General features: G+C 37.8%; 4 protein-coding genes across 6 annotated transcripts; 2 read left to right on the forward strand and 2 right to left on the reverse strand.

Moving 5' to 3' along the window:
- Window positions 1-205: 205 nt before the first annotated feature.
- On the reverse strand, window positions 206-7,878 carry LOC120005208. Of its 3 annotated transcripts, XM_038854753.1 has the most exons (10): window positions 7,629-7,878; window positions 6,932-7,068; window positions 6,697-6,831; window positions 6,287-6,397; window positions 5,510-5,794; window positions 4,426-4,625; window positions 3,587-3,884; window positions 2,935-3,045; window positions 1,375-1,566; window positions 206-689 (listed from the first exon to the last, which is right to left on the reverse strand). In XM_038854753.1, the coding sequence occupies exons 1-10, from the start codon at window positions 7,822-7,824 to the stop codon at window positions 342-344; spliced, it is 2,013 nt and encodes a 670-aa protein (XP_038710681.1). In that variant the 5' UTR covers window positions 7,825-7,878; the 3' UTR covers window positions 206-341. The 3 variants fall into 3 exon arrangements, with proteins under 3 accessions (XP_038710681.1, XP_038710763.1, XP_038710833.1); XM_038854835.1 differs by lacking the exon at window positions 6,287-6,397; XM_038854905.1 differs by lacking the exon at window positions 2,935-3,045.
- Window positions 7,879-9,148: 1,270 nt separating this feature from the next.
- On the forward strand, window positions 9,149-15,316 carry LOC119998192 (protein MEI2-like 5). The gene is made up of 13 exons (XM_038845447.1): window positions 9,149-9,375; window positions 10,320-10,362; window positions 10,459-10,590; window positions 10,671-11,137; window positions 11,758-11,916; window positions 12,038-12,154; window positions 12,250-12,401; window positions 12,610-12,701; window positions 12,795-13,752; window positions 13,855-13,939; window positions 14,022-14,090; window positions 14,303-14,482; window positions 14,711-15,316. Exons 2-13 carry the CDS (start codon window positions 10,332-10,334, stop codon window positions 14,819-14,821), a joined length of 2,553 nt encoding a protein of 850 aa, XP_038701375.1. The 5' UTR covers window positions 9,149-9,375; window positions 10,320-10,331; the 3' UTR covers window positions 14,822-15,316.
- Window positions 15,317-18,363: 3,047 nt separating this feature from the next.
- Window positions 18,364-19,421, forward strand: LOC119980864 (membrane protein PM19L-like). Its single transcript, XM_038823718.1, has 4 exons — window positions 18,364-18,590; window positions 18,672-18,891; window positions 18,980-19,025; window positions 19,123-19,421. The coding sequence occupies exons 1-4, from the start codon at window positions 18,464-18,466 to the stop codon at window positions 19,210-19,212; spliced, it is 483 nt and encodes a 160-aa protein (XP_038679646.1). The 5' UTR covers window positions 18,364-18,463; the 3' UTR covers window positions 19,213-19,421.
- Window positions 19,422-20,198: 777 nt separating this feature from the next.
- On the reverse strand, window positions 20,199-23,834 carry LOC120004118. Its single transcript, XM_038853370.1, has 4 exons — window positions 23,391-23,834; window positions 21,797-22,698; window positions 21,584-21,682; window positions 20,199-20,531 (listed from the first exon to the last, which is right to left on the reverse strand). Exons 1-3 carry the CDS (start codon window positions 23,479-23,481, stop codon window positions 21,590-21,592), a joined length of 1,086 nt encoding a protein of 361 aa, XP_038709298.1. The 5' UTR covers window positions 23,482-23,834; the 3' UTR covers window positions 20,199-20,531; window positions 21,584-21,589.
- Between the last annotated feature and the right edge of the window lie 739 nt (window positions 23,835-24,573).

Consider the following 24,573-nt stretch of genomic DNA (forward strand, 5'->3'; position numbering starts at 1 on the left):
CATCCTTGTAAAAAGGGAATCTATGAACTGCGAAAAAAAGGTGGTTCCATACTTCCATTGCATAGTGAAAGACCAAGCAACACTGAAATGGAACTTGAATAGACTCCTGAAGCATAAATTCTTGGCATACCAGAAGTGATAATGGCTTTAGAGTATACCTACCAAAAGGGACAAGCACTAGTACCCATTCATGTGGCCAACAAACTGCAGGAAACAGAAAACAGAATCGATCTCTCGCAAGCTATCATATGTATCAATGATCTATAACCCGAATATATAACACAGCAGACTTAGGGCTGCACATTTAGATTCTGCAAAGAAGAAGAAGTAAGATGATGTGTTCATTCAGTTACTTCCATTACACACATCTTATCAAGAGAACACGCATTTAAGGCACTGTATATCGAACAACGGAGTTCAAATGAGTTAGTTGATGATGGTGTAACATCGATCCATTCCTTGTCAACCATCTCAACATACGAACTTGATTTTGGGACTGCATAGAACTGGAGTTTCTCGACATGATTAGTCAGCTTCTTCATAAAATTCATCGAGAACACTGTGCGGAGATTTTCTTCCAAGTCTTTAGCATCTTCAACAATTTGGATTCCAACATCTGCTTCACAGGAGTTAGCCAACCCAAGAAGCATTGGGCTTCCAGAAGCATATTCTTGGCTAGTGCTGCATATCTGCAAGAAGAAAACACGAAACTAAGAATACCGTCACAAAATCAATTTCCATAAAGATAAAATTGAGAAGGAATTCAATACACATCGCTTGAGAAGAAATGTAAAATGAGAAGTGTATTGGCTAATCCTTCAAAAGGTAAAGAATATATTCTGAAAATTAATTCCCACAGTGCCCAGGAATAAACTAATCCCTACTCTAAATTCCCATTATTCTTCATAAAATTTGCAGAGCATTTACCTATACAAACTAGCAGCTCTGCAAATTAATACATTTCACTCCTTGATTCATTCCCATAATGGAAACAAACTGACCAAATTAACAGGATGTATGCAGTTTCATTTATATTTACTCCTCGTTAATTTTAATTTTTTTTTATAGAAATTCCTCCGTTAATTAAGGTTTCATCATCTTATCTTCGTGAGAAAACTAAAACTCAGAAGAAGAAGAAGAACTCGTGAATAAGATTTAAAAAGTCAACCACAATCAGCAAAAGTATTCCATGACCAAATTTTGGAAATCCTTGCAGTTCTCATTAACTAAGAACTCTTTCTCAAATTGCACAATAAGCCTAGTTAACCAAATGGAGTTTTATAATATTTCAAAGGCACACTTCCAATCTTAGAGGGAAGTAAGTTTAAATGGAAATGCAACACGACCGACAAGTTATAAATCAAGCAATCTGACCTCAACATACTGCACACCAATTTCAGTAAGATTCTCTAAAATATTTTGTGTTGCAAGCAAACTGATAACTCCTCCAGATCCAACTGGTGACTGCAGTATTTCCCATGGTGATTTCATCAAAATTTTATGCTTGTTCTGCTCTTCTGGTGAACTGCTGATAACTGGCAACTTCTCTTCTTCAAGAACCCAGACCTAAAAGTGAACTGAAAGCTCAACATCGGCATTGAACAGAAAATTTTGAAAAGAGAAGACGTTCAACGTGTCAAGGCTATTCTAGAACATTACCACATGCATTAGAAGTGGAATAGCGACAACTCAGGCTGTAAACCAGATAAACACTTTGCTTCAAAATTAAACACTTCAGTTTAATATTAGTTCCAGGACAATGCATCGACCACGCATTACATAAGAAAAAAAATTAATGATTCAACTCCTCAAAAAGGTCCACAAAGTCAGACTGGACTACGCACTTGGCGGTGTTTCAGAAACTTTTAAGACCTAATTTTGAATCTCAATCACTAGATTGCGAATTTTCAAAAAATGAATACCTGATTATTCATTCCTTTTAAATAACCTCTTACACCATTGATACTCCTATTTGGGAATTAGTTTCTCCAACTTACAGTGGAAATAGTATAAATAATCCTCATGAAAGTAGCACGTAAAGCTGCTAAAGTAGCACTATTCCATCACTTGGCATTATATTCATGACCTTCCCAGGGGTCATCTAAAATAAAGGTACTGAATCAACGAAGGTGGAAATAAATAAAGGTACTGAATCAAAGAATGTGGAAATCGATATTAAAAATACAGGTAAGTAAACACAAAAATAGGGATGCGATGGTGGAGACAGTGTAGTGGCAGTGGCAACAGTGACAGCAATGACAGGAGCAGAGAAGCTAGTGAAGTGATAGGTTAATTAGGAAAGTATTGCAATAAGGATAGGATGTATGCAATGGATGATGGCAGCCACAAGGTGATTGACATGGCTAAGATCACAAACTTGGAGATGCAGAATAGTTTTGATGGAGGTGCAAGTGCGCAACAAAATAAGGTTCTCATGGTGATGGTGGCATTGTTTGAGGCTGTACAACAACGGTCCCCGTGGATGGCAAATGGCAGCAGTCAAGATGACTTTCAACAGTAGGCAAAAAAGCAATAGGATATTCCCCCTCTCAAATCCCTCCACAATTTTAAATATTTTGTCCTCTTAAACTCAAATAAATTCCTGAATTTCAATTCCAACTACTTCATCTAGAGTTTGGAGGAAATTAACAAAGAAAAAAAAATGATGTCAGATTTTTTATCTGGATAAGCAAGTACATCAGATTCATTAACCCCAATTCCTCTTCAAATCCTTCCAATATTTTCAACATTTTGTCCTTGTAAAAAAAATTCCCGATTTCTTCTTCCAATTACCTCATCTAAAGGTTGAAAGGGATTAACATAGTAGTTGGACAATAAAATTGGTAATTAAAACTAGTATACTAATAGCAGAGCATGGTATCAAGAGAGAGAGGTGTAGATTCTCCAAGTAATGTGGTAAGATAGTATGCCAACCTTTTCGGAGTCAAATGCAAAATAATCATTATCTGAAAGTAGCTTTTCCAGAGACTGCACTTTGTCACTTGGGCAAAGCAAAATCAATGGCATAGATACATGATCCTCTACCTGTAATTGATACACATCCATTAAATAATGATATGGCAGATTCTCCTTTCAAGGTCACTTCAAGGCCACTCCAACAATCCAAAGGACAGAAATCATTCTACTATTAAATAAAACATGACTTAAAGAATCCAACAGTATGATGGCACAATAACCAAAAAAAACTCTTGTTAGTTTTCATCTAATCATTGCTTGTCAACTAATAACATTCCTACCATTCTTATACTCCATGAAATGCCCAATTTTGATATCGGCAAATGGTATGAAGTGCACCTTCAAATTGATTAGGAATTGCTGGAGATAGAGTACCTAGATATCAACTACAAGTCTACAACCAATCCAAAAAACAAAGTCTTATACATTTGAAAGTCCCAATTCTCAGTCACACATGAACATGGTGACCAAACTCACAAGCTAAACTTTCAAGAGAGACTTGCTTGCAGATTGTAAACAATGTGATGATAAAACACTGATAAACATAATTATGCATATACAAACTAAACTAAAGAGAATAGTATGGTAAAGAAGTTCAAGTGTTAACCACCTTTACAAACCTCTGATTGTCAGAAAGCAGTGATTGTAGGACAGAAAAAGATGAGCTATCGACACAATCAGAGTCAACATGATCAAGTTCAGAGCATCTCCACCGCTCAATGTCCTGAACGAACAAAATGGAGGCCACCTTGCCTTTGGACATGAGAGAGATACCCTTTTCTTTATAATTGAAATTGACAGCCGACTCTTTCTCACTCGAGTAAGTAGTCAGAAAATCCTTTGATATTTTGATAGTATTACTTACTAGCTTCGTCTTTGTAGCACTGAATATTTCCGTATCAGTCAATCTGATTCAATAAGACAATTTGTTATTTAAGATGATGGGGACTAATGACTAAAAGAGGTAAAAGTGGAGTATCAACTCCTTCAGACAAAGATCAAGAAGAAATTCTTGTAAGATCTCAGAATTTGAAATAAGCTTTCCTCCACTACATATTTGGCAACTTCAGACATATTCTTCAACCAATTCTAGTGTAAGATTATAGTTCTGATACATATAAAAACATTGATAATGGTTTTGATTTTCAAACATATGAAGGGGAAAAAATAAATGAAGAGAATGAAAATGAAAATGGCCATATTCTGTGAACAAGTCCTGTGAAAGACACAGAAAACTTATGAAGGTCTCGTTACCTTTTCAGAAGATGACAAATCATTTACATTATATCACGAGTGAAATGATTAGACAAACTCCTATTTAACAAGTTTTTGCTTCCTAGGTTCCAAATTGTTTTAGATCTGAATGACGACACCTTGATCTATGTTCTCAAATTCCACAATGAATCAAATCATCACAAGATAAAGTGGTCTTAGTGCATATTAATTTACCTCTCAGTAGACATTGTTACACTTTTCAGTGCCTGTTGAAGTAGTTTGGAATTTACACCAACAATCTGATCCGCAAGTAAGCTTCGTTGCATTTTCTCACCAAACCTAAACCCATGGAATACATGTTGTTGCTCCATTTCAGACAGTTTCTTTTTGGCTGCTATGAGGCGTCTTTGGGACCTTTTCCTCTCTTTCCATTCCTATAATTCATCAACACGTGACTGACTTAAGCCACATAAACACAGTGGCCATTCATATGTGTAAGTGCAGTTCTAAATTTACAGTTACAGATAGCATAATGAACCTGACTATATCTTTTCCTCTTTTATAAGATAAGTAAGGTAGACAAACTTACTGGAACAATATAATCTACCAACAATCCAACCCACAACCAGATATGACTTATCTTCCATGATCAGAAACTTTATGAAGATCCATTCAGAAGTCCAAAATGTTACAAAGCATACCATATCAAAAACCTCAAGCATAAAAAAAGTACTAGTTTCCAAAACTAGTGCAGATTTTGAGCGTAAGTTTAGACATTTTGATACATACGTAAATATCGTGAAGAAAGCAGTAAAGAAATACAGAAAACCCAAAAAGACCTCAACAGATTCCCAATGCGTCACAGGCAGTGGCCAAGGAAACCACGTGGCTGAAAAATATCGAGCACTAATTTCAGCCAACTCCCTTGAAAAGAGAAGGGAGGGAAAAAAGAAGAAGAAGAACAGACCAGTAATGGGTGAACAGCTAAACAGAATAATTAAGGCGTGCATGAGCATTCAAGCTTTGTGATAAGTTTTGCAACCATGACCGATGAATCAAGTAGAGAACAATGAAGTATTCCGCACAACCTGGCAGGCACTGGTTTCAAATAACTTTCCACCCTACTCCCCCCCCCCTCTCCATTTTGCTCTTGCGGAGCACTATCCTCACAAGAAAAAGGGGAAAAAAGAATCTAGAGTTAACGGAATGAACTACCTAAAAATGCAACTGATGCATGCATGAGCATTTGAAGCTTTGCAACAGCAACTATACAGCAATGACTAATGAATCAAATAGATTAAAAAGGAGTATATCTCACAATCTGGCGCCTCTCTTTCTTGGACCTGTCATCAGAACGAAAGTTTAGCTCAAGGAGTCCCTTTGGTGGTGTAATTTGCAATTCTCTTCGAATCATATCAACATCTGGGACAATTGCTTCGACAAATGGAACCCACACCAAACGACCAGAGATATCTGTTTCCCTGGGAGTTGACTTCAAATTTTTTTCAGGCTTATCCACAGATGAATCAAGCATGACTCGTAAGATATCACTTGCTCCATAGTTGAAAACATTAACAACGGTTCCCAAAGGTTCACCAGTTTCCTGGAAAGACCTAGTATGATCAATATCTTATAAAATTAAAATCAAATGTCAAGATTCAAATTAAAAAAACACAAACACAAAACTGAATAACAGCCAGTTGAACAAGAGATAGTTTTCTAAATTGATAAGAGAAACAACATTAATAAAGAAAAATAACAGTGAATGATGACTTAAATCCAACGGTATATCAATCTACACTTCAGACTTGTTATCATGAATAGAAAATAGAGGTGAACTACATAACAAATGGGCTTTCTGAATGCAAATATCAATCTACACTTCAGACATGTTATCATGAATAGGAAATAGTGGGGAACTATGCAACAAATAGAGAAATGTTTTGGACTAGTAGCATCAGAATTGTCTTTAACAGATGACACATGAAAAAAAAAAATTTAAATAGAAAACAGATAACTCATCAGAAATATTCTCTAACACAGCTATTAAATATCCTCCCATAAAATAAGCCACAATCCAATATTGGGCACAAACCTTAAGCATAACTCTCATGCCGACAAGATCACGAGTATAAAATTCTCCTTCTTCCAATTGTGGCCTATCTTCTTTCCTTACAAGCAACATGGATCCAACGAGTTGCTTAGCCTTACGAAATGTAAAATCTTTTTGTTAAAATATATTGTGAAAACAAGTACAAAAAATAAATAAATAATCAGCAATGGTATTCATGTTCACTGTCTCCAAAACATGTCCAAATAAAAATTCTAAATTTCTACGCAAATGGCGCAACATTTAGAAATGATACACGTTATTATCCCTGAAACATTTGGAATAAGGCTTCATTCCGCTAGTTGATCAAAAGATTCAAAACAAGTTGAGAACATGTAAAGATTAAACAAAGACAGTTACACTCAGAATAACAAACTCGGCCTCGTTTCCCTCACCTGGTCCACCACATCAACTCCTTCAAATTTAAGAATCCAGCTCTTTTGTCCTGGGTGTCCTCTTCCCTCAACAAGCTGTACTTCTTGGATTGTTTCTTTGCCTGAAACTAGCTGCTTTAACCATCTCCTCCCAGGCTAAGATTAAAGCATCAATCAAACAGAAGAAAATAAGGAAAATGCCAATCCTGAGAGACTGTAGAATTATTCTAGAGCTATTGTTTTAGTGGCGTTTTACCTTGGAAAAACGCAATTCAGGAAAGTCAGTGCTAGGTTTTACACAAATCTCCCCATGAAGCCCATGAGCACTTGATAGATACCCAACTTCAACAAACTCAGTTCCTGTCTTAGTGGTTTCAACAGTCTCCCGAGTACCTAGTGCAGTATCGACGAATAACCATGAAAATTAATCATCAGGTTAATGACTATATATAAGACAATAAAAATAAAAAATAAATTATACCCCGTCAAAGATGACTATCCCTACGAACGCCAAATGGGTATTCAAATACACCTGCACACTTTGCTGGTATTGGCAATATTCAACGTAGTGATGGAAGATTATCCAAAAACTAATATACTGTGGACTCAATTCAATAATGTAACTTATTCCAAAACAGACTACATTCATGGACAAGGTCTTAAGTAACTAACGGAGTACACACAAATTACCCAGTTCGAAATGCTATATATCAACGAATTTTCGGCAGGAATTTGGTTATGAAAGACTGCTGCTAATCTAACTAATCACGCAGTCTTCTCGGTACAATAAACAAGCAAGAACACTAAACTAAATTCAATTGGCTATGCATAAAGTAATTGTTGATTTCCAGCATTTAACAAAAACCATGTTACTGAAGAGTGAAGACCAACAAAAACAAACCTCTATATTATCTAAAGATAAAAGCTTACAAAACAGTTCTGCGTATATATACCAGTGCTGTGAAGAGGAGGGATGGCATGTCGGTAATTCCGAAGACGAGTCAGGGAAAATTGTAGACTTGAAGAAGCTGCAGCGTCACAAACCAGCTGAGGTCCTAATGGAAGAGTAAGACGACGGAAGGTGCAGAGCGCGGTGTGTGATGGATAGAGCAGAATAGAAGACCATAGAAGCGAAGGTCTTTGCATCATTTACTGGTTATTGGACTCGAGCACAAACTGCGAAAGCTTCGAATGTCTATTAGAGATATGAACGGCGTATCTGCAAGGCGGTACAAATTAGCAGGCTTTCCTGGGCTAATATATTGGCCCAATGGGCCGATTAAGGCTTCAAATCCAACTGCATTTTTAATTCTTCTTTGATTAGTGGCCATGATTTTTGTTTCCGATATGATCCAGTGTTTTTTATCCCAACTATCCCAAATACTAAAATGCACATTATCCATGTGAAATCATAAGTCTCACATGTTCTATATGATTGATATGAAATCTTGTGCGTCCATTTTCAACATTTGTGGTAGTTCAGACAATAAATATTGACATCTTGTAAGACTTTTTTTTTTGTTTCATGTGTGGTGTTTCTATTATTTTTTACAATAAAATGATAGAGAGGGCAACAATTCCAATACTCAGGATTTACATGTACTTATAATTTGATTATCTCCATTGTAGTGAAGTGGGAATATGTCTCTATCCGAGTTTTAACTTTGAATTGATCAAACTAAATTCAGATGGCATGTTTTGTTGTACGTAATTTTTTTACAACGGATCCCACTCATTTTTTTTTAAGAAATAATGGATGAGTTTTAATCGGGTTTATGAGTCCAACAATATAATTTTGTCTTAAACAAAAATAAAATTAAACATGAAAAATACATATAAAAAATTGGATCGTTGAATATAAGTCCGAAATATTTTGTCGGATGAACTTACATAAAAAAATAATGATATAATTTACTAAAATAATAAATTTTTGTCCCCATAAAGGAAAGCACATCAAATAAGATATTTTCTGAGCATAATTATGGAAACCTTTAAATATTGAACGTGCGCCATATCTAGGGTTTGCAGTGATTTTATTTTTTGAGTCATTATTATTTTATAAATAAATTTCCAAAATTAATTACCATGTCTGAATTGCAAGAATTACCATAACTGCCACCATGCCACCTCACTCAGCTGACGTGGTTTATCTTTATCCTCTCCTTCAATTATCTACAACCATTAATCTGACCAAAATACCCATCACCGTCCAACTATTTTCAAAAATACCCTCAATTTATTACTCGCTAGCAACGCGACGCTCCAGAGTGGTGGCAATTTCGTTATTAAGGATTTCTTCAATGTTAAATATGGTATTTTATTTTTATATATGGTAAAAATTTAATTTTTTTGGTATATTCCGTAATTATACCGTGGACGGACGTCAAACCGGATTTAAATCGGGTTGAATCAGCGCCTCCACCTACAATATTTTATTTTTCTACAGAGGCGCTCTCTCTTTCTCTCTCTATCTCTATCACAATCATTCTCTGCTCTTTTTCCACTTCTCTTGTCCAATCATCGTTGTCTCTCTCACTCTGTTTCTCGAGAAACAAACAGAAAAAGATTATAAAAAGGAATCTATTTTTTGGGTTTGGGTAGAGTCGTGTGTTTTTGAAGTTACTGGTATTGAGCGAAGGGTGTGAAAGTACTAAATTTGGGTTCTGCGCGTCTCTGCTACTCCGTGATCGTGGAGAGGAGGTAAACGAGGCTTTGATTATTTTCTTCTGTAAAGAGATTTTTAAGGCTGTATTTGTAACTGTTTTTAGGTTTTAGGGTTCTGAGTTCTTACTTTTGCCTGGCTTTTGCTGGGAAAGAGACATCTGGGTGGAGGGTTGATCGTTTTTTCAGTGACAAGTTGCGATTTTGATTTTTCTTTGCTATTTAGAATCGATAAATTTCGGTTAATTTTTCGTGTGTTTTGTTGCTGTTTTATTTTTATTTTTTTGTGTTTGTTGTTTTTTTAATTTTTTTTTGAATGTGATTTCTGTTTTCCAATTTGTTGGGTTTCTTGGATTTGCTTGCTGCTATGTTGTAAAAATGTACGAGCTTAAAACTCTGAGTGTTCTTTTTAGCTCTATCAAATTTTTGTCGGTATGGACAGATAACCCTCCTTGATTATGTGATAGTTTAGATTCTAGTTGTGTATTTTTTTTTGGGAACCATATTTGACATTGCTGGCTTCGAATTGGTTTGCAAACTTGATAACAAACTCTCCTTTCAGCGCGTTAATACTCTTATTTTTTCAAGCTAACAGGAGTTTTCAATTCAATTGAAGTTTGTGTCTTGTTGCTTGAATTTGAATTTGTGGGCTGGCTCAAGTTATACTTTTTGGTTGCATGTAATGGAACTCAATTTCATATTTCACTTAAATATAGTAGACTCATAATCCCTAAAATGCAATTTCAACCATCTGGATTTTAGAGATTTTTTATTCTAAACCAAGTGTAGAGAAGTCTACACTTCTCAGTCTTTTTGGAGGGTCTCATAATATTGTCACTTTGGTTTCTTTCTCCCAGTTCAAGTTCTAATAATTCACTGAGGAGTCACGATGAAGTCGACTATTATGCATTAAACTTTAGAGGGTTTTGCAGCATGGCTGAACTCCTTAGTTATGGGTCTTATGTTTTCTCTTTTTTATGCAGGTACGTAATGCAATGAAGCAGTCGTTAAATAGTTCGTTAAACGGTCATTTCTCAGAATCCTTATTGTCCTATTATGGGGCCAAAAGTGGATGAATAAACTACTTTCTTGTGGTAATGAGTGTGTGATCATTTGCTGTAGGTCGTTCTATGGGTCCACCAGTTAATATACCTAAAGAGTCAGGTAGTGGGGAAATTGGATTCGATGGACACCATACCTCAAGCGATGCAACCCTATTTTCTAGTTCATTACCTGTGCTTCCTCACGAAAAGGGTATGCGTTGAGTTGTATCTTCCTATTTTATTAGCTGTTGTCATACCTCATGATTCTTACTCTTTCTTGGTTATTCTCAGTGACCTTAAATGTTACCAAAAGTGTGCACCAGTCTGTGGATGATGTTTCATGCGACTTAAATAAGCACCAACAAGGGGTTGACATTAACGATTCTCTTGAAGATGTTGAAGCTCATGCAATTGGAAGCTTGCTTCCTGATGACGAGGATGAACTTTTAGCCGGCATCATGGATGATCTAGACCTCTATGGATTGCCGACTTCACTAGAGGAGTTGGAGGATTATGATCTTTTCGGTGGTGGAGGTATGGAACTTGAAACTGATCTACAGGATAGCTTAAGCTTGGGGATGTCAAAGGTAAACTTATCTGATGGTGTTGTTGGTAACGGAATGCCTCATTATGGCTTTTTAAATGGTGTGGGATCTGTTGCTGGTGAACATCCATATGGGGAGCATCCCTCAAGGACATTATTTGTTCGGAATATTAATAGTAATGTTGAGGACTCAGAGTTGAGAGCTCTCTTTGAGGTAATGCATTTTCCAAACTAGGCAGACTTTATCATTACAAGATAATTGTTAAATCCTTACGTGCTTCTGATCACCCTGTTTAGGTGAGGGATTATTTCTTTCATCCTTGTTATTTTGGTCTCAAAATAAATCTGATGTTGCAGATTAATCCTCATTAATATGGGTTGTCAAGAAAGAGAGAAGAAGATAGAAGACAAACTATCATTTATGGCTCTTCATATGTCAATATTTTTTTCAGGCTATTGTCAATATGATGGATGTACCCAGCTTAAAAGGGTTGTTTTGGAGTTTGATTCTGACAGAAAATCTATTGAATTAGCATTTAACGACTATCATTTTTATGGTTCTTGGAGACTATTTACTAAGATCATTCTTTTGGAAATATTTTGACTCTTCTTTTATAACCTTTGTGACATGTATAGGTTTGATTAACATACGTCCTTTGTAACAAAGCTTCTGACAGATTTATCTATTTCAAACCCTAATAATCAGCGTCGTGTTCTGCAACACAAGTTCGAGTGCTTCAGCAATTGTTGTCCTTTGAGATTGTGACTTCAAAATTTTGTTACTATCTTTCATCTTGTACTAATATGTCATTATTTTACGTTTCTGTTTTGTAGCAATATGGAGACATTCGGACTCTCTACACTGCTTGTAAACATAGAGGGTTTGTCATGATTTCTTATTATGATATTCGTGCTGCTCGAACGGCCATGCGTGCATTACAACACAGGGTGTTACGACGGAAGAAACTTGATATTCACTTTTCAATACCAAAGGTTTTTAAAAGATATTCAATTGAATCAATTCTTCATGATTTCTTTTCAAGCTGTATAAATTACTGTTTAATATTATTATTATTTATGTTTGTTTTCTTCTCTTTTTCTTGTACTACACCAGGATAATCCATCTGATAAGGACATTAATCAAGGGACTCTGGTTGTTTTTAATCTAGATCCATCTGTTTCCAATGAAGACCTCCTCCAAATATTTGGGGCATATGGAGAGGTCAAAGAGGTGATAAGTTTTTGTTATCCCTCCTTGTTTTCTATGTGTTTATTTTTCTTTTCATGTTAACATCCGTGTCATAAATTGTGGTTGTATAAAAGCAGATAAGGGAAACACCAAACAAGAGGCACCATAAATTTATTGAATTTTATGATGTAAGAGCTGCAGAAGCAGCTCTTAAGTCATTAAATAGGAGTGACATTGCTGGCAAACGTATAAAGCTTGAGCCCAGTCGTCCAGGTGGATCTCGTCGAAAGTGAGTTAATCGAGTTGATCAATTACAATAATTAATGATGTGCTGGGTTAGGCATATAGGTGCCCAATGTTCGATTCCAACTGCAAACATAATACTTGGTGGTATTTCAAAAAAAAAAAATTAATGATAATCTTGGAAGTTCTTTGTTTTGTGGCTCATTGGGGTTCAGTGATTCAATATACTAACTGACCATTCCTTTGGTGTTAAGCTTGATGCTGCAACTCAATCAGGATCTTGAGCAAGATGAACCTCGAAGTTTCAGGCATCAAGTAGGTTCACCAGTAACTAACTCTCCACCTGGTGAGACCCCGTGAAATCCTTTGCTTCACTTTTTAGCTAATGGTATTGAACCTCTTTGCCTTGACAAGTTGGGGCCATTCGTTCTTATTACAGGTAACTGGTCCCAGTTCAACAGCCCTATCGAACATGGTCTGCTGCAGACTATCAGCAAATCCCCTGTTTTCAGTACCATGAGTCCGACAACGAGCAACCATTTGCCTGGATTGGCCTCTATTCTTCATTCTCAATTGTCAAGCTCTGCAAAAGTTGCCTCCCTTGGCAACGACCTAGGAAGGGGAAGTCGTATGGAGCATACATTTACTAATCCGAATTCAGTTCATGGAGTGGCCTTTCACCATTCACATTCCTTGCCTGATCCAAAAGTAAGCCAATTCCTTGGAACTATGTCCTCTCTCGGTCCTTCAAGTGGGTCTGGTATGGAGACGATGTCCGGGCCACAGTTTCTATGGGGAAGTCCGAATACTTACTCAGAGCATACCAATTCTTCAGCCCGAACTGTACCATCCATGGGGCATCCCTATTCATCCAATGATAAGGGCCATGGTTACGTGCCTTCTGGTCAGAATGGCTCATTCCTTCCCTCATCTCAACAACATCACCACCACCATCATCATGTTGGATCTGCTCCATCCGGTGTTCCTTTGGAGAGGCACTCTGGGTTTTTCCCCAAATCACCGGAAACTTCATTCATGGGTCCTGCTGCGTTTGGAGGCATGAGTTTGGGCCAAGGTGATGGAAGTTTCATGATGAATATGGGTGTATGTCCTCCCATGAATACTGGAATTTCTGTGTCAAGAAACATGTCTGAAAATGCTTCAAGCCTGAGAATGATGTCCTCACCAAGGCTTAGTCCTGTATTCTTAGGCAATGGTCTATACCCAGGAGTGGCACCAATCGGCATGGAGGGGTTTACTGAGCATGGTAGAAGCAAACGGGTTGAGAGTAATGGGAACGGAGTGGATAACAAGAAACAGTTTCAGCTACAATTGGACAAGATTATCAGCGGGGAAGATAATCGGACTACCCTTATGATTAAAAATATTCCAAATAAGTAAACTTACCTTCATAATCTTTGTGATTTTTTGGCAACTGCCATTTTTCTGTAGTATTATATGCACGAGTTGACTATTTCTAATTTGTTGGTATCCTTCAGATACACGTCAAAGATGTTGCTAGCTGCAATTGATGAAAAGCATAGGGGCACTTATGATTTTCTCTATCTACCGATTGATTTTAAGGTAACATACTGGTCCTTTAGAAGAAGCTATGGATGTTTTTGCTTCCGTAAGAACTGATGGTCATTCTGGTCTGTTGGTGCAGAATAAATGCAATGTGGGTTATGCATTTATCAATATGCTATCTCCAAAACACATTATTTCATTCTACGAGGTTTGATGTTCTATACTTCTCTACTCATTTTAATTTTTCTGCAGTTCATTCTCAAGGTTATTGTATATCGTGGCCTTGGACGAATACTGTAGTGTTTATAGTGAAGCCTTTATTTTTTGTCTTGAAAGTCTTAATTTCACTTGTTTATTTGCAGGCATCTTGGCATTTATTAAAAGGGTAATGAGATGATTCTGTTTTCTAATTTTCTGCAGGTATTTAATGGAAAGAAGTGGGAAAAGTTTAATAGTGAGAAAGTCGCTTCCTTGGCATATGCTCGAATCCAGGGAAAGGCAGCTCTTGTCTCGCACTTCCAGAATTCAAGCTTGATGAATGAAGATAAGTGCTGCCGCCCAATTCTCTTTCACTCAGGGGGCCCTGAAGCTGGTGACCAGGTAAATACATCTTATGACCATATCAATATTAATGGTTCAACTCTCTTCATTCATTTACGTGGACAAAAAAAAAATCAATTTTTTAGCCTTTTTCCTACTTTCGGGAATTTTTGATACTGCATAACCATGCATGTATACTTTGCATATATGCCTGTTGAGATACCTGGTCGGTATGCTCTATGACCTTTTTTGCTGATGCGAGTGCGTGCTATTTTGTATGTCATCCAGGAACTTTTGCCCTCCAACAATATCAATATTCAGGTCCATCAGCAGGAGTTGTCTTTTTTTGGGGATTTTCCAGAGAGCCCCTCAAAGGATGGCTCTGGTGAGAAGAGTTGATATAAGCTTGTGAGAAGAACGCCCTAAGCCTGAATTGTTGGCTGTCAGGCGATAACATTCTAGCTTCTAAAATTAGGAAGAATATATTCTGGGAAAACTCCTTGGAGTTCTGTATAGTATCTGGTAAGAAAGTTTTTGAAGTATTGCAAGAGAGAGGGAGAAGGACGCAAAGCGTATTGGCAGCGCTGAGGCTATCCTTTGTCGAACTCTGGTCCACAGTTTGTGCATAATTTCTCTTTTCCCTCGCCATTTTGAAGTATCCGAGGGAGGGGAGGGCACAAAGTTTATTTATTGTGATGCAGAGGCTCTATTTTGGGTTTCATTTTGTTCCAGATGTAGACTTGGTTTAACTCAAGTCTGCAATGATTTTCGTTTCGGGTTGATATTTGAACAGTGATTTAATTTGGGGAGGATTACAAAATTGTATAGCGGGGAGTCGGAGTTCTTTTTTAATAAATACATTATTTTCCTTAAAATAAATTTTCATTGTGTAAATTTGGCCGTAAGATTGTAGCTATGATCCTTGACAGTACAGACGAGCCCTTGTTGCGCGTAGTTTTTAGCTGTTAGTAACGATGGCTTCATTCCCATGGGAGATTAGAAATCAGATCTCTGTTCCATAACTGGGGGAATCTTGACCATGCATCCTCACATTCAAAAGTAATGTGATGAAATTTTAAGGTATATACTGTTAGAATTTCCTTGATATGTCTGATACTCAACTGTGTTTACTAGTGGATCTTGGCTCCATTTACTGGATGAAAACTCTGACTAGATACCAAGTTGTGATTCAATTTGTACTTCTATATGTGGTGTACTGGGGCAGCAAATTGAAAGGATGAATCAGGGCGATACTCGATAGCAGACTCGCAGACTCCATGGTCACAAGGAAGTCGAAATGCTGGAAAAAGGAGAAGAGAAGTTGTTGGAAAGGTCAAGTGCGGACATGATCAAACTTTGAATTGACGTGGAGTAAATTATATTGAGTTCAGGGAAAATGATAACACAATCACACCATTAGCTTCACTCTTACACGATGAACATAAACATTACAGAGTTTCACAAACCCTCGAGGCTGTAAGCCAGACTCGAAAAGAGAACCTACAAGAACCGAATACACCCACAGACATTATTTGACACTACACAGAAAAACATTAAGACAACAACATTCACTTGCAGAAACCGTATTCATCAGGGATGGACTCATTAACATCACCATCCGCTTCTTTTGATTCAAACTCATTCTCGGTCCTCGAATTTATTGTCAAAAAAAGTCGGAATCTTGACTATCATCACTAGAAGCCTCAGTTGAAGACTCAGTATCACTTTCCAATGAAGGCATTTCTTGATCTTGTTCTTCAGTTTCTAACAACTTCTTGAACACGGTGCTTTCCTCTAAATCCATCTGCTGCACTCTTTCCGATTTTAGTCTTTTTCCTCTGCTTTCATTCTTCTCAATACCCTCTGTTATGGCTGATTCCTCCAGTTGAGTTCTAGTAACCCAAAATGGCCTTTTCTTCCCGATGCCCTCTGCTGCGAACAATTCTGGACTATCAATTTCAATTTCCTTTCTTTCTTCTGCCGTATTCTTGAAGATATTCAATTCTGACATTTTCTTGGTTAGCAGCTCCACTGCATCTTCATGTTTATGCTTCTCCTCCTCCATTGCTTCTTCCTTATTCTTGAAATTTGCTCTGTTGGTTATTCTTTTTTTCAAGAACTCCTTCACCTCCTGCATTTTCTCGCTATGCTCCGTGTAGGTGAGAACTTCTTCCTCGGTTAACTCTTCAAATCGGTCGGTGACGAATTCCTCCACTTGAGTCATTGAGGAATCCAACTCTTTAACCACAACTTCATCACAAAGATGACGGGACCTTGAGATTAGTTGAGGTATGTTCTTGATTACTTCAACAATTTTCTCCCTATCTTTCTTTTCTTTTTCCATTGCTTCTTGCTCTGTCGGGAGAGTAAGGGAGGAATGGAAAGAAAAAAGCCAACAAAGGATTAAAAAGAAGAGAGTGAGAGTGAGAAACGCACGAGATGGGTTGGAAGTGAGCGATGATTTGTGTGTTTCTGGAAGCCATGAAGTAAGAAGCGAGCGAGAAACGCACGAGGGGGTTTGAAGTGAGCGATGATTTGTGTGTTTCTAGAAGCCATGAAGAGAGTGAGACTCAGAAACGCTCGAAGATGGAGCACAACTATCTGCAGCGTAGCTGTTCGTGGATGAGACCTCAGCCGAATTTCATGCCCCATTTACTCAATCATGACTAGTATTCACCACAGGGAAAGCCCAAAGGTGGGACGCCGGTCTTCGTCGGAGAGGCAACTCTGACTTTGGGTACTTGAATCAAAAGGGGACAAAGCTCAAAGGTGGGACGCCGGACTACATCGGAGAGAGTCAAATCATGATCATTGAAAGGGGTTTTGCAATTGTGGGTATTTTAATCAACAGGGGAACCATGGCAGAAGAATCAAACCGGACTTTGGTAGTCTCACGGCCAGGACATGGAGACCAAATATGATGGCGGCGATGCGTCCGGCGGCAGTTTAGGAGTGTTGATGGTGGTCCCGGTTGGAGGTGAAGTTGTGCAGGTGTTGCCGATGGTGGTGGGAAGCGTTTGTCATCCTCTGCTACTGCTCCTCTCGTCCAACAGATCGCCGCGCACCACGTACTGATGCACCCAAATTGTTGCAGGGAATAGTGTGCAGTACGGATTTTAATAGTGCAATTGTTTTGGTGTATGGCTCCTGTGAAGAGACGAGGAGAGAATCTCAGTGGAACCATGGTTGATGATGAGGGATTTCCAGGAAGTTTTAGACCCATATAAACTGTGGAGTCAGAGGACAAGCTCCACAGGACTGTGAAAGCATTCGGAAAATTCATTAATGATATGAATTTGATTGAATTGTGATGGAGAATGCCACACCCCAAGTCCCACTTGGAGGAATGTGAGTAGTCAAAGCATGAGATATCTGCAACATCACCAAGTCATAAACACAGATCTTGTCCCACATAACATGTGAATAATATGTTTTCAAAAATTGAACTTGGACCTTTAAATTGCACCGTACGTGTAACTCTACCACCAAATCATTTGAACGTTTGGAATCGAGAGGTATTTGAAAACACAGGCGAGAAAGTGAATTCTGTAGAGATGCTAGATAAAAGTTAATTTGTCAGACATAAATCCAATATTGTAAGGTTGGGTTTTTTAATGTGTAAGATCTATTACTTCCATTGACTAATTTTTCAAAAAAAAAAAAAAAAAAAACCCTTGTCTTTTGGCTGCTGTTATACCAAAAGGTTACCTAGAAAGCTCCTCTCCAAGACTGGCAAAGAATATCACTTTCTTCCCAGGAACCATTAATGAATTGCAAAGCCTATCCAGCTGCAGAAGAATGTACCATTTACAAAGAAACCCACAAAGTAAGAATCTGGTTTTTGCCTTGAACTTGAAGCATGCCCCTTTACAACGCCAACAAAACAGCCTTAGCAAGAAAAGAACCAACACCCTACTTTTCCATTCCATTTATATGCCTTCCCTCCCAATGCAAAACTCATGTATCTACCACAAACAAGTACTCTTCTTTTCGTTCATTCTCTCCTCAGCTTTTTAGTTTAAACCAAGTAAAAGTGCTAGAATGGCAAATGGGCAGATGAAAAATGTTGCTGCTTTGCTTTTGGTACTTAATTTCTGTATGTATGTCATAGTTCTGGGCATTGGTGGGTGGGCTATGAATAGAGCAATAGATCATGGATTCATCATTGGTAATTTAATTTCCCCATTCTAGTAATTGTTTTGTGTTTCTGCAAGAATGTATGCTAATGAATGGTAAGATTAATTTGCAGGACCTGGTTACGAGCTTCCAGCGCATTTCTCGCCCATTTACTTCCCGATGGGGAATGCTGCTACCGGGTTCTTTGTTACATTCGCGTTGATCGCTGGTGTTGTGGGTGCTGCCTCTGTAATCTCTGGTCTTAACCATATTCGGTCTTGGTCTGTCGAGAGCTTGCCATCCGCCTCCACTGCTGCTACCATCGCTTGGTCTCTCACCGCGCTTGCTATGGGGTATGCCTTTTAAATTGTGTCATAGATTATCGGGTTTTACACGTTCTGCTCCATTCACTAACTCGCTCCAAACATCATTTGCGCACAGCTTCGCCTGGAAAGAAATTGATCTCAACATCAGGAATGCTCGTCTGGTAAGGAAAAAAAAAGACTTAAAACTCTGTAAGAAAGCTATATGTATTTGTTATGGAGCATTTGCGAGTTCTGACTACGACTGCTTTCGCTTTGCAGAGGACAATGGAAGCATTTCTAATCATACTTACAGTAACACAGCTCCTATACTTAGCAGCGATTCACAGTGCAGCGACCAGTCGGAGATAAACTTGATTTTTCAGACGATGTGAGATATATTTGTTTTCAGTTTGTCATTTTTTTATTCTGATATTGTTTCCAAGTTTACTCAATTGATTTGTACAAACCCAGGAAGGGATTTGGATTGTTTGTTGTTGTGAGATTTCTGTAATTGGTGTGAGAATTATTGATACTTGTTTGAATGAAAAATAAAGAACGTGTGAACTACATGATCCCTACTTCGCACTGCAAGATATGGTTTCAGCTCTGCAAGAAATGAATTATGCATGTGCACCTCCAAGGTCCATTTGAAACTAATCTATGGTGAGGTGAAGCAAGTTCCAAAACTGTGGTGAGATGAGTTCCGATGGTAAAAATAATGTTCAGCGCGTTATTAAAAATATTTGTGACAAGATGAGAGTAAAATTGAATATTTTTCATTGATATAAATTAATTTTTATTAAAATCTAGATAATAAAATTGATTGAAGATAAAAATAAAAAATAAAAAAAAAGTTTTGACACCGGAAATATGATCAACCACGTCGCGTCAAAGTGGAAGCAACTCCATGCAACTTCAACTTCAACTTCGAACTCACCAGTTATCGCGTGCACACTTTTTTATCCGAACGCGTTGCATTCAAACCAAAAGCGGGGCTTTCTACAGGTGCAAACACACTACCAAACACACCAAAAATATGGTGTCAATGTCATCAACAATGCATGACCTATGGTTAAAATGTATCCAAGTAACAAAGCCCACTAATCTCTCCTACAGCCGACCCCTGAAAACTGGATGTGTGAAAACTTTGGCTGCAGAAAATCTCCAGTTCACATGACAACATTCACAACGAATCACATAAATCTCTAATTTCGTATGGAATCCCAAGTTCAAACAGTGTTTCCGGACTATAGACCAAGCTGAACCACAATGTATAGATCCCACCAAAAGCAGCACAGCGCGGCCAGCGCGGCCGAGTTCCTACAAGTCATATATACCAGTAATCCAAAAAAACAAAAGACAGAATAATACTGTAATATACTAATATAAGTAATATGTGTTGCTGGGTTCAGGTTTTTACTCAACCCCAACAAAATGGAAATAGGTATAACAAAAGCTCTAACTGAAAAATTCACAAATGTACCAAAAGCTAAGGACACTGAGTTTGTCCACAAGTTTCTACAATCACAATAAAGTTTCTAGTTACTTGTCCAGTAAGTGTGTTTCTAAATTATCTTTGAAGGACCTGAAATATATTCTGATCGCAAATAGAGCAACCTCCTGCAACAAAATCCCTTGTATACTTCCACAAAATTCCAGCGCATATAGCTCCCACTGTTAACTTGTTCCTGCATTAAAGCAAAACTTATGCATGTAGAAAGGAGCCTTGCCAGGTGACCGTTATAAATGAAAAATGACCGTACACAAAGTTTTACAAATCAAAAGAAGAATGACATGCAGAAAAGTGGACATGCATGTATAGTGATTCATAAAAAGCAAGAAGAAGAAAGGAGACTCGGTGTTAATTGCTTGAATCCAATGTCAATGTGTATAACAAACACAAAAGAAATAGGCAAATATCATTTCAATCTAGCTCCTGGCCAATTTTGATTAGCTCTAACATCAGTTCCTTTCATAAGAAGAAAATAGTTCATGTTGACAATTTATATTCAGAAAATTATAAAAATGACTAGTGATAAAAAGATAGGTGCACAGAAACACTGGCATGCTTGCAAACACAAGAACATGTGCATGCACACACTCACGTTTACACATAGATGAGTAAATTAGCAACAAAGAAGCTTAGAAAAAAAAATCCAATAAATAAATGTTATTTCTTATGTAACGGGCACTTCCTCAAGGAATTTTTCATCTCTCTGAGAAAGAGGCTTTGGCCTTTGATCCATGGCAAGTCTTGACCTCAATTTGGCCTGTAAGAAGTTGCTCATTATCCAGACTCACCCAATGACAGAGATGTGAAATAGGAAGGAGACCTCAAGAAACTTTTAACAGGAAAAAGATGAAAGAGAAAAAATGAAAAGAAAGGACGAGGAAAAGGGATCAGGGTGGTTTTAAAAACATGGTTGAATACCCTTTATAAGATAAATATATCTAAGGAATTGCATTAATAGTATGCAAACATCACGTTGTTAGATGAATGACAATATATGTACAGTGCCAGCTAGACCATTCACAGCCTATAGGTTCAAGAGCCAAACGTTAAGGATCAATTTCACCGAGCAAATTTAGAAAACAGTAAATCACAAAAAGAAAAAGAAAAAGAATAAAAATCTTGGGTAAATAGAAAGGTTAACAGTTTGAGATGATAATGCTTCAAGTGAAGCTAGCAGAAAAAGAATTCACTAACAATGTGACAGCTTCATAATAAAATAATACTGACCTGGAATTATCTATTGGAGCCTGTTATCACATCAAATAATCCGCAGCAACTAAACAAAGAGGTTCTTTGGGACATTCGCGGAGCTGACTCTAAAAGAGGCTGCACATCAATTCAGTGCAGAGAAATTTGGTCAATTGACAAATGCAAGATTCAAGAAGCAAACAAAAGAAAGATAAATTAAACACACAACCAAGAGCCGAATAGGAGTAGTACCCGGTCTTCAGAAGAATCAGGAATCTGAGCGTCTTTAGTATGTTCAGCACCATTGCTCGTTTCAGTAGTAGGTGCGTCTGCTGATGCCAACATCTTACCACCATTTCCACTTTCAGCAGATCCAACTACAGCCGAAGATTTACCGAAATTCTCATCAACAGAGGGGAGAACGTTATCCTTATTTTCCTTTGATGCCACATCCAACTCAGTCAGTATATCAGCTATGAATGTTGGCAGCAAGTTAACATCATTATTCTTCGATCCAGATTGAATAGCATCACAAACAGCTGAATTCTTGACAGAAGCACTTTCAATAATATTGATTGCCTCAACTGACGTGGACAGCTCTGGCGTACCTGAGTCAACTACAGGAGCAATTGCTGTAACTGAACTACTGGTAGCATCCCCCAAGTGCGGAGCTTCAGATACCTGCTCCTCCTTGCACAAGGAATCAGTGGTCTTAACCCCAAAAACATTTGAATCAGCTTCCGAACCTGAAATGTTTGGCGTCTCATGTTTTCTCACAGACACTCGAGACTCGAAATCTGAACTACTAGTTCTATAGCTCCAATCATATTCGTCATGGGTGTCTATCTCATATTGGCTATGCTCAATATTAATGCTATTTATCTCAGTAGACTTAGATTTTAATTCCCTCACCATTTGAACTGAATTATCATTCACTGATCCTACTCGCTCGTTACCTTCGACATCCCCAGTGATTCCTTCCACAGAGTTGTTATTACCGACAATTGTTTCAGTAGTCGACAGATCCCTCTTGTCAGGTTCTGCATTTCCATCTTTAAATGGATGCTGGTGGTTATCTTGGTCCTGCGACCCAGGGGAACCAGTCTCACTACCATCACTCCCTCTTTCATCTTGGCTTTTCACATCATCATTCCCTATAGCCAATTAATAGAATCACAAATATTCTATAAGAACAGACTCAAGCAAATTCAAGTAAAGTTAAGGGCATCAACAAATACCTCTCAGCCTAGATAGTTGATAACAGTAACAAGAACCACATTGAATTAAAAGATAAACTTTCTTAACTTCTTTAAACGAATGCGACCAGATTCAAGCAAAACCCAAACGAGTAAAACAGTTTACAAAGCCATGACAAAAATCAAACCAAGGGCTTAGACGATTGATTATATGAATAAGTTAAAGATGATTATATCCATATAACCCCAGTGGTTCATCTCAGAATAAAGTCCTCGTAAGAAATTATACAAACCCCCAACACTCTAATCGACCAAATGGCCTAAATGAAACCAGAGAGGAGACAAACATTACAGAGCAACGCACATGATTATACCACCACAAGACTCCTAATCGAAAACAACCACAGACAAAGGGGGTAAGTAACATATCAACAACAATCGACTAAATTCATAGCAACAGGAACAGATTGACTGACTAAGGGGCCGGAAAGTTGATCCAATCTCCAACCCCAAAAAACCTCATGAAGAACAAGCAAAATTAACAAAATTTACCAAATACCCGGTAACCCAAATTGAGATAAACGCCAAAATTAAGATTGGAGACTGAAGTAACAGGTGGGTGTGTAGCTATCACTTTGAAAAGCCCATACCTTGAGGGTTGTCCCCGCCGCTGCTACTGTTATTCGCTTCTAGTTCTTTCTTTCTCTTAGCAGCTTTTCTCTTCTTCGAACCTTTAGGCATGATTGATTCCCTCCGCTCTCTCTCTCTCTCTCTCTTCGGCTACAAAAAATGACAGAGTATCACCTAGTTAACAGATTGTGTACGTTTTCTTTCAAAAAAAGTACGGGTTAAGGATTTGGTAGGGAAGGATCTATTGGGATTTCAAGGGAAAGGCAAGTGTTTAAACGTCATGCATGGAGTGTGGTGTGGAAAGAATCTCTATCTGAATCTGCAGTGACTCTGTAAAAAACTGTTTTTGTATCGCAAACAAGCAAGCAGAGATGGATTTTGGCTTAGGGCAAGCGTCGCTCTGTATTTTAATGGCTTTTCCCTTTTTGGTCTCATTCATTCAAAATGTGCGCCTGTGAATTCAGACAGAATCATTACAATTTGGATGAGTTGTGGGACTTCTTAAAAGAGAGATGGGTCTGTGATGCATACGTTGAATGGGGGGTATATGGAAAATCACCAATTAGAGGAAATGATAGGGTCTCGAATTTGCCAATCCAAGATTTTGTGGCTATTAATTTTGGATTTTGGAGATTTGTTTTATTGACGTTTATACATGGTTGATGAGATCCACTTCGGTTAAGAAGGGAATGAGCAATTATAGTAGATACGAAGTTTTCACAACCTAATACAATATGATCGATTTTATGAGACTAAGTCAAAATGTTGGACCTATAGGAATAAATTCGTGAAGGGCTTCGTCCCAGAGTGAACAATATCATATTATTGTTGGGTTTATGGGATACGTCGATCGAAAGGTATAAAGGTCTTCGTCATTGGTGCTCTTGTTGATATAATTCTATGAAGGTTCTAGGTTGTCTAAAGTCCAACACGATTTGTCGGAAGGTATAAACGTCTTCATCAATGGCTCTCTCCTCTCTTGACATTTTTTATTAAAGTAATTGTAGGGGCTAAAATTTGAGTAGGCCCATTAATCTCCTAAAAAGTGATAAGCCCAATATATGCGATTAATAAAACAAGTACAAGTCTATAAGGGTTTAAAAGCCCTCGGCCCACTAACGTGGGCATAAAGTATGCTTGTCTATGGGCTCAAGCCCAAATCTCTTTATCTGTTTTATAGATGATAAACTTTAGTCACACTCC

Source organism: Tripterygium wilfordii, chromosome 1, assembly GCF_013401445.1.
Source record: "Tripterygium wilfordii isolate XIE 37 chromosome 1, ASM1340144v1, whole genome shotgun sequence".
Lineage (NCBI taxonomy): Eukaryota > Viridiplantae > Streptophyta > Magnoliopsida > Celastrales > Celastraceae > Tripterygium > Tripterygium wilfordii.

What these genes read in the sequence shown, in the direction of transcription:
- LOC120005208 (XM_038854753.1), bottom strand. Translation starts at nt 7,824, where the DNA reads ATGATGCAAAGACCTTCGCTTCTATGGTCTTCTATTCTGCTCTATCCA. An exon ending in CCCTCCTCTTCACAGCACTG is followed by an intron (nt 7,069 to 7,628) that starts GTATATATACGC and finishes ATACTGCACTAG; the next exon opens with GTACTCGGGAGACTGTTGAA. An exon ending in CTGAATTGCGTTTTTCCAAG is followed by an intron (nt 6,832 to 6,931) that starts GTAAAACGCCAC and finishes CTTTAATCTTAG; the next exon opens with CCTGGGAGGAGATGGTTAAA.
- LOC119998192 (XM_038845447.1), top strand. Translation starts at nt 10,332, where the DNA reads ATGAAGCAGTCGTTAAATAGTTCGTTAAACG. An exon ending in GTTAAATAGTTCGTTAAACG is followed by an intron (nt 10,363 to 10,458) that starts GTCATTTCTCAG and finishes CATTTGCTGTAG; the next exon opens with GTCGTTCTATGGGTCCACCA. An exon ending in ACATTATTTCATTCTACGAG is followed by an intron (nt 14,091 to 14,302) that starts GTTTGATGTTCT and finishes AATTTTCTGCAG; the next exon opens with GTATTTAATGGAAAGAAGTG.
- LOC119980864 (XM_038823718.1), top strand. Translation starts at nt 18,464, where the DNA reads ATGGCAAATGGGCAGATGAAAAATGTTGCTGCTTTGCTTTTGGTACTT. An exon ending in AGATCATGGATTCATCATTG is followed by an intron (nt 18,591 to 18,671) that starts GTAATTTAATTT and finishes ATTAATTTGCAG; the next exon opens with GACCTGGTTACGAGCTTCCA. An exon ending in CTCACCGCGCTTGCTATGGG is followed by an intron (nt 18,892 to 18,979) that starts GTATGCCTTTTA and finishes ATTTGCGCACAG; the next exon opens with CTTCGCCTGGAAAGAAATTG.
- LOC120004118 (XM_038853370.1), bottom strand. Translation starts at nt 23,481, where the DNA reads ATGCCTAAAGGTTCGAAGAAGAGAAAAGCTGCTAAGAGAAAGAAAGAA. An exon ending in CGGCGGGGACAACCCTCAAG is followed by an intron (nt 22,699 to 23,390) that starts GTATGGGCTTTT and finishes AATTGGCTATAG; the next exon opens with GGAATGATGATGTGAAAAGC. An exon ending in CTGATTCTTCTGAAGACCGG is followed by an intron (nt 21,683 to 21,796) that starts GTACTACTCCTA and finishes ATTGATGTGCAG; the next exon opens with CCTCTTTTAGAGTCAGCTCC.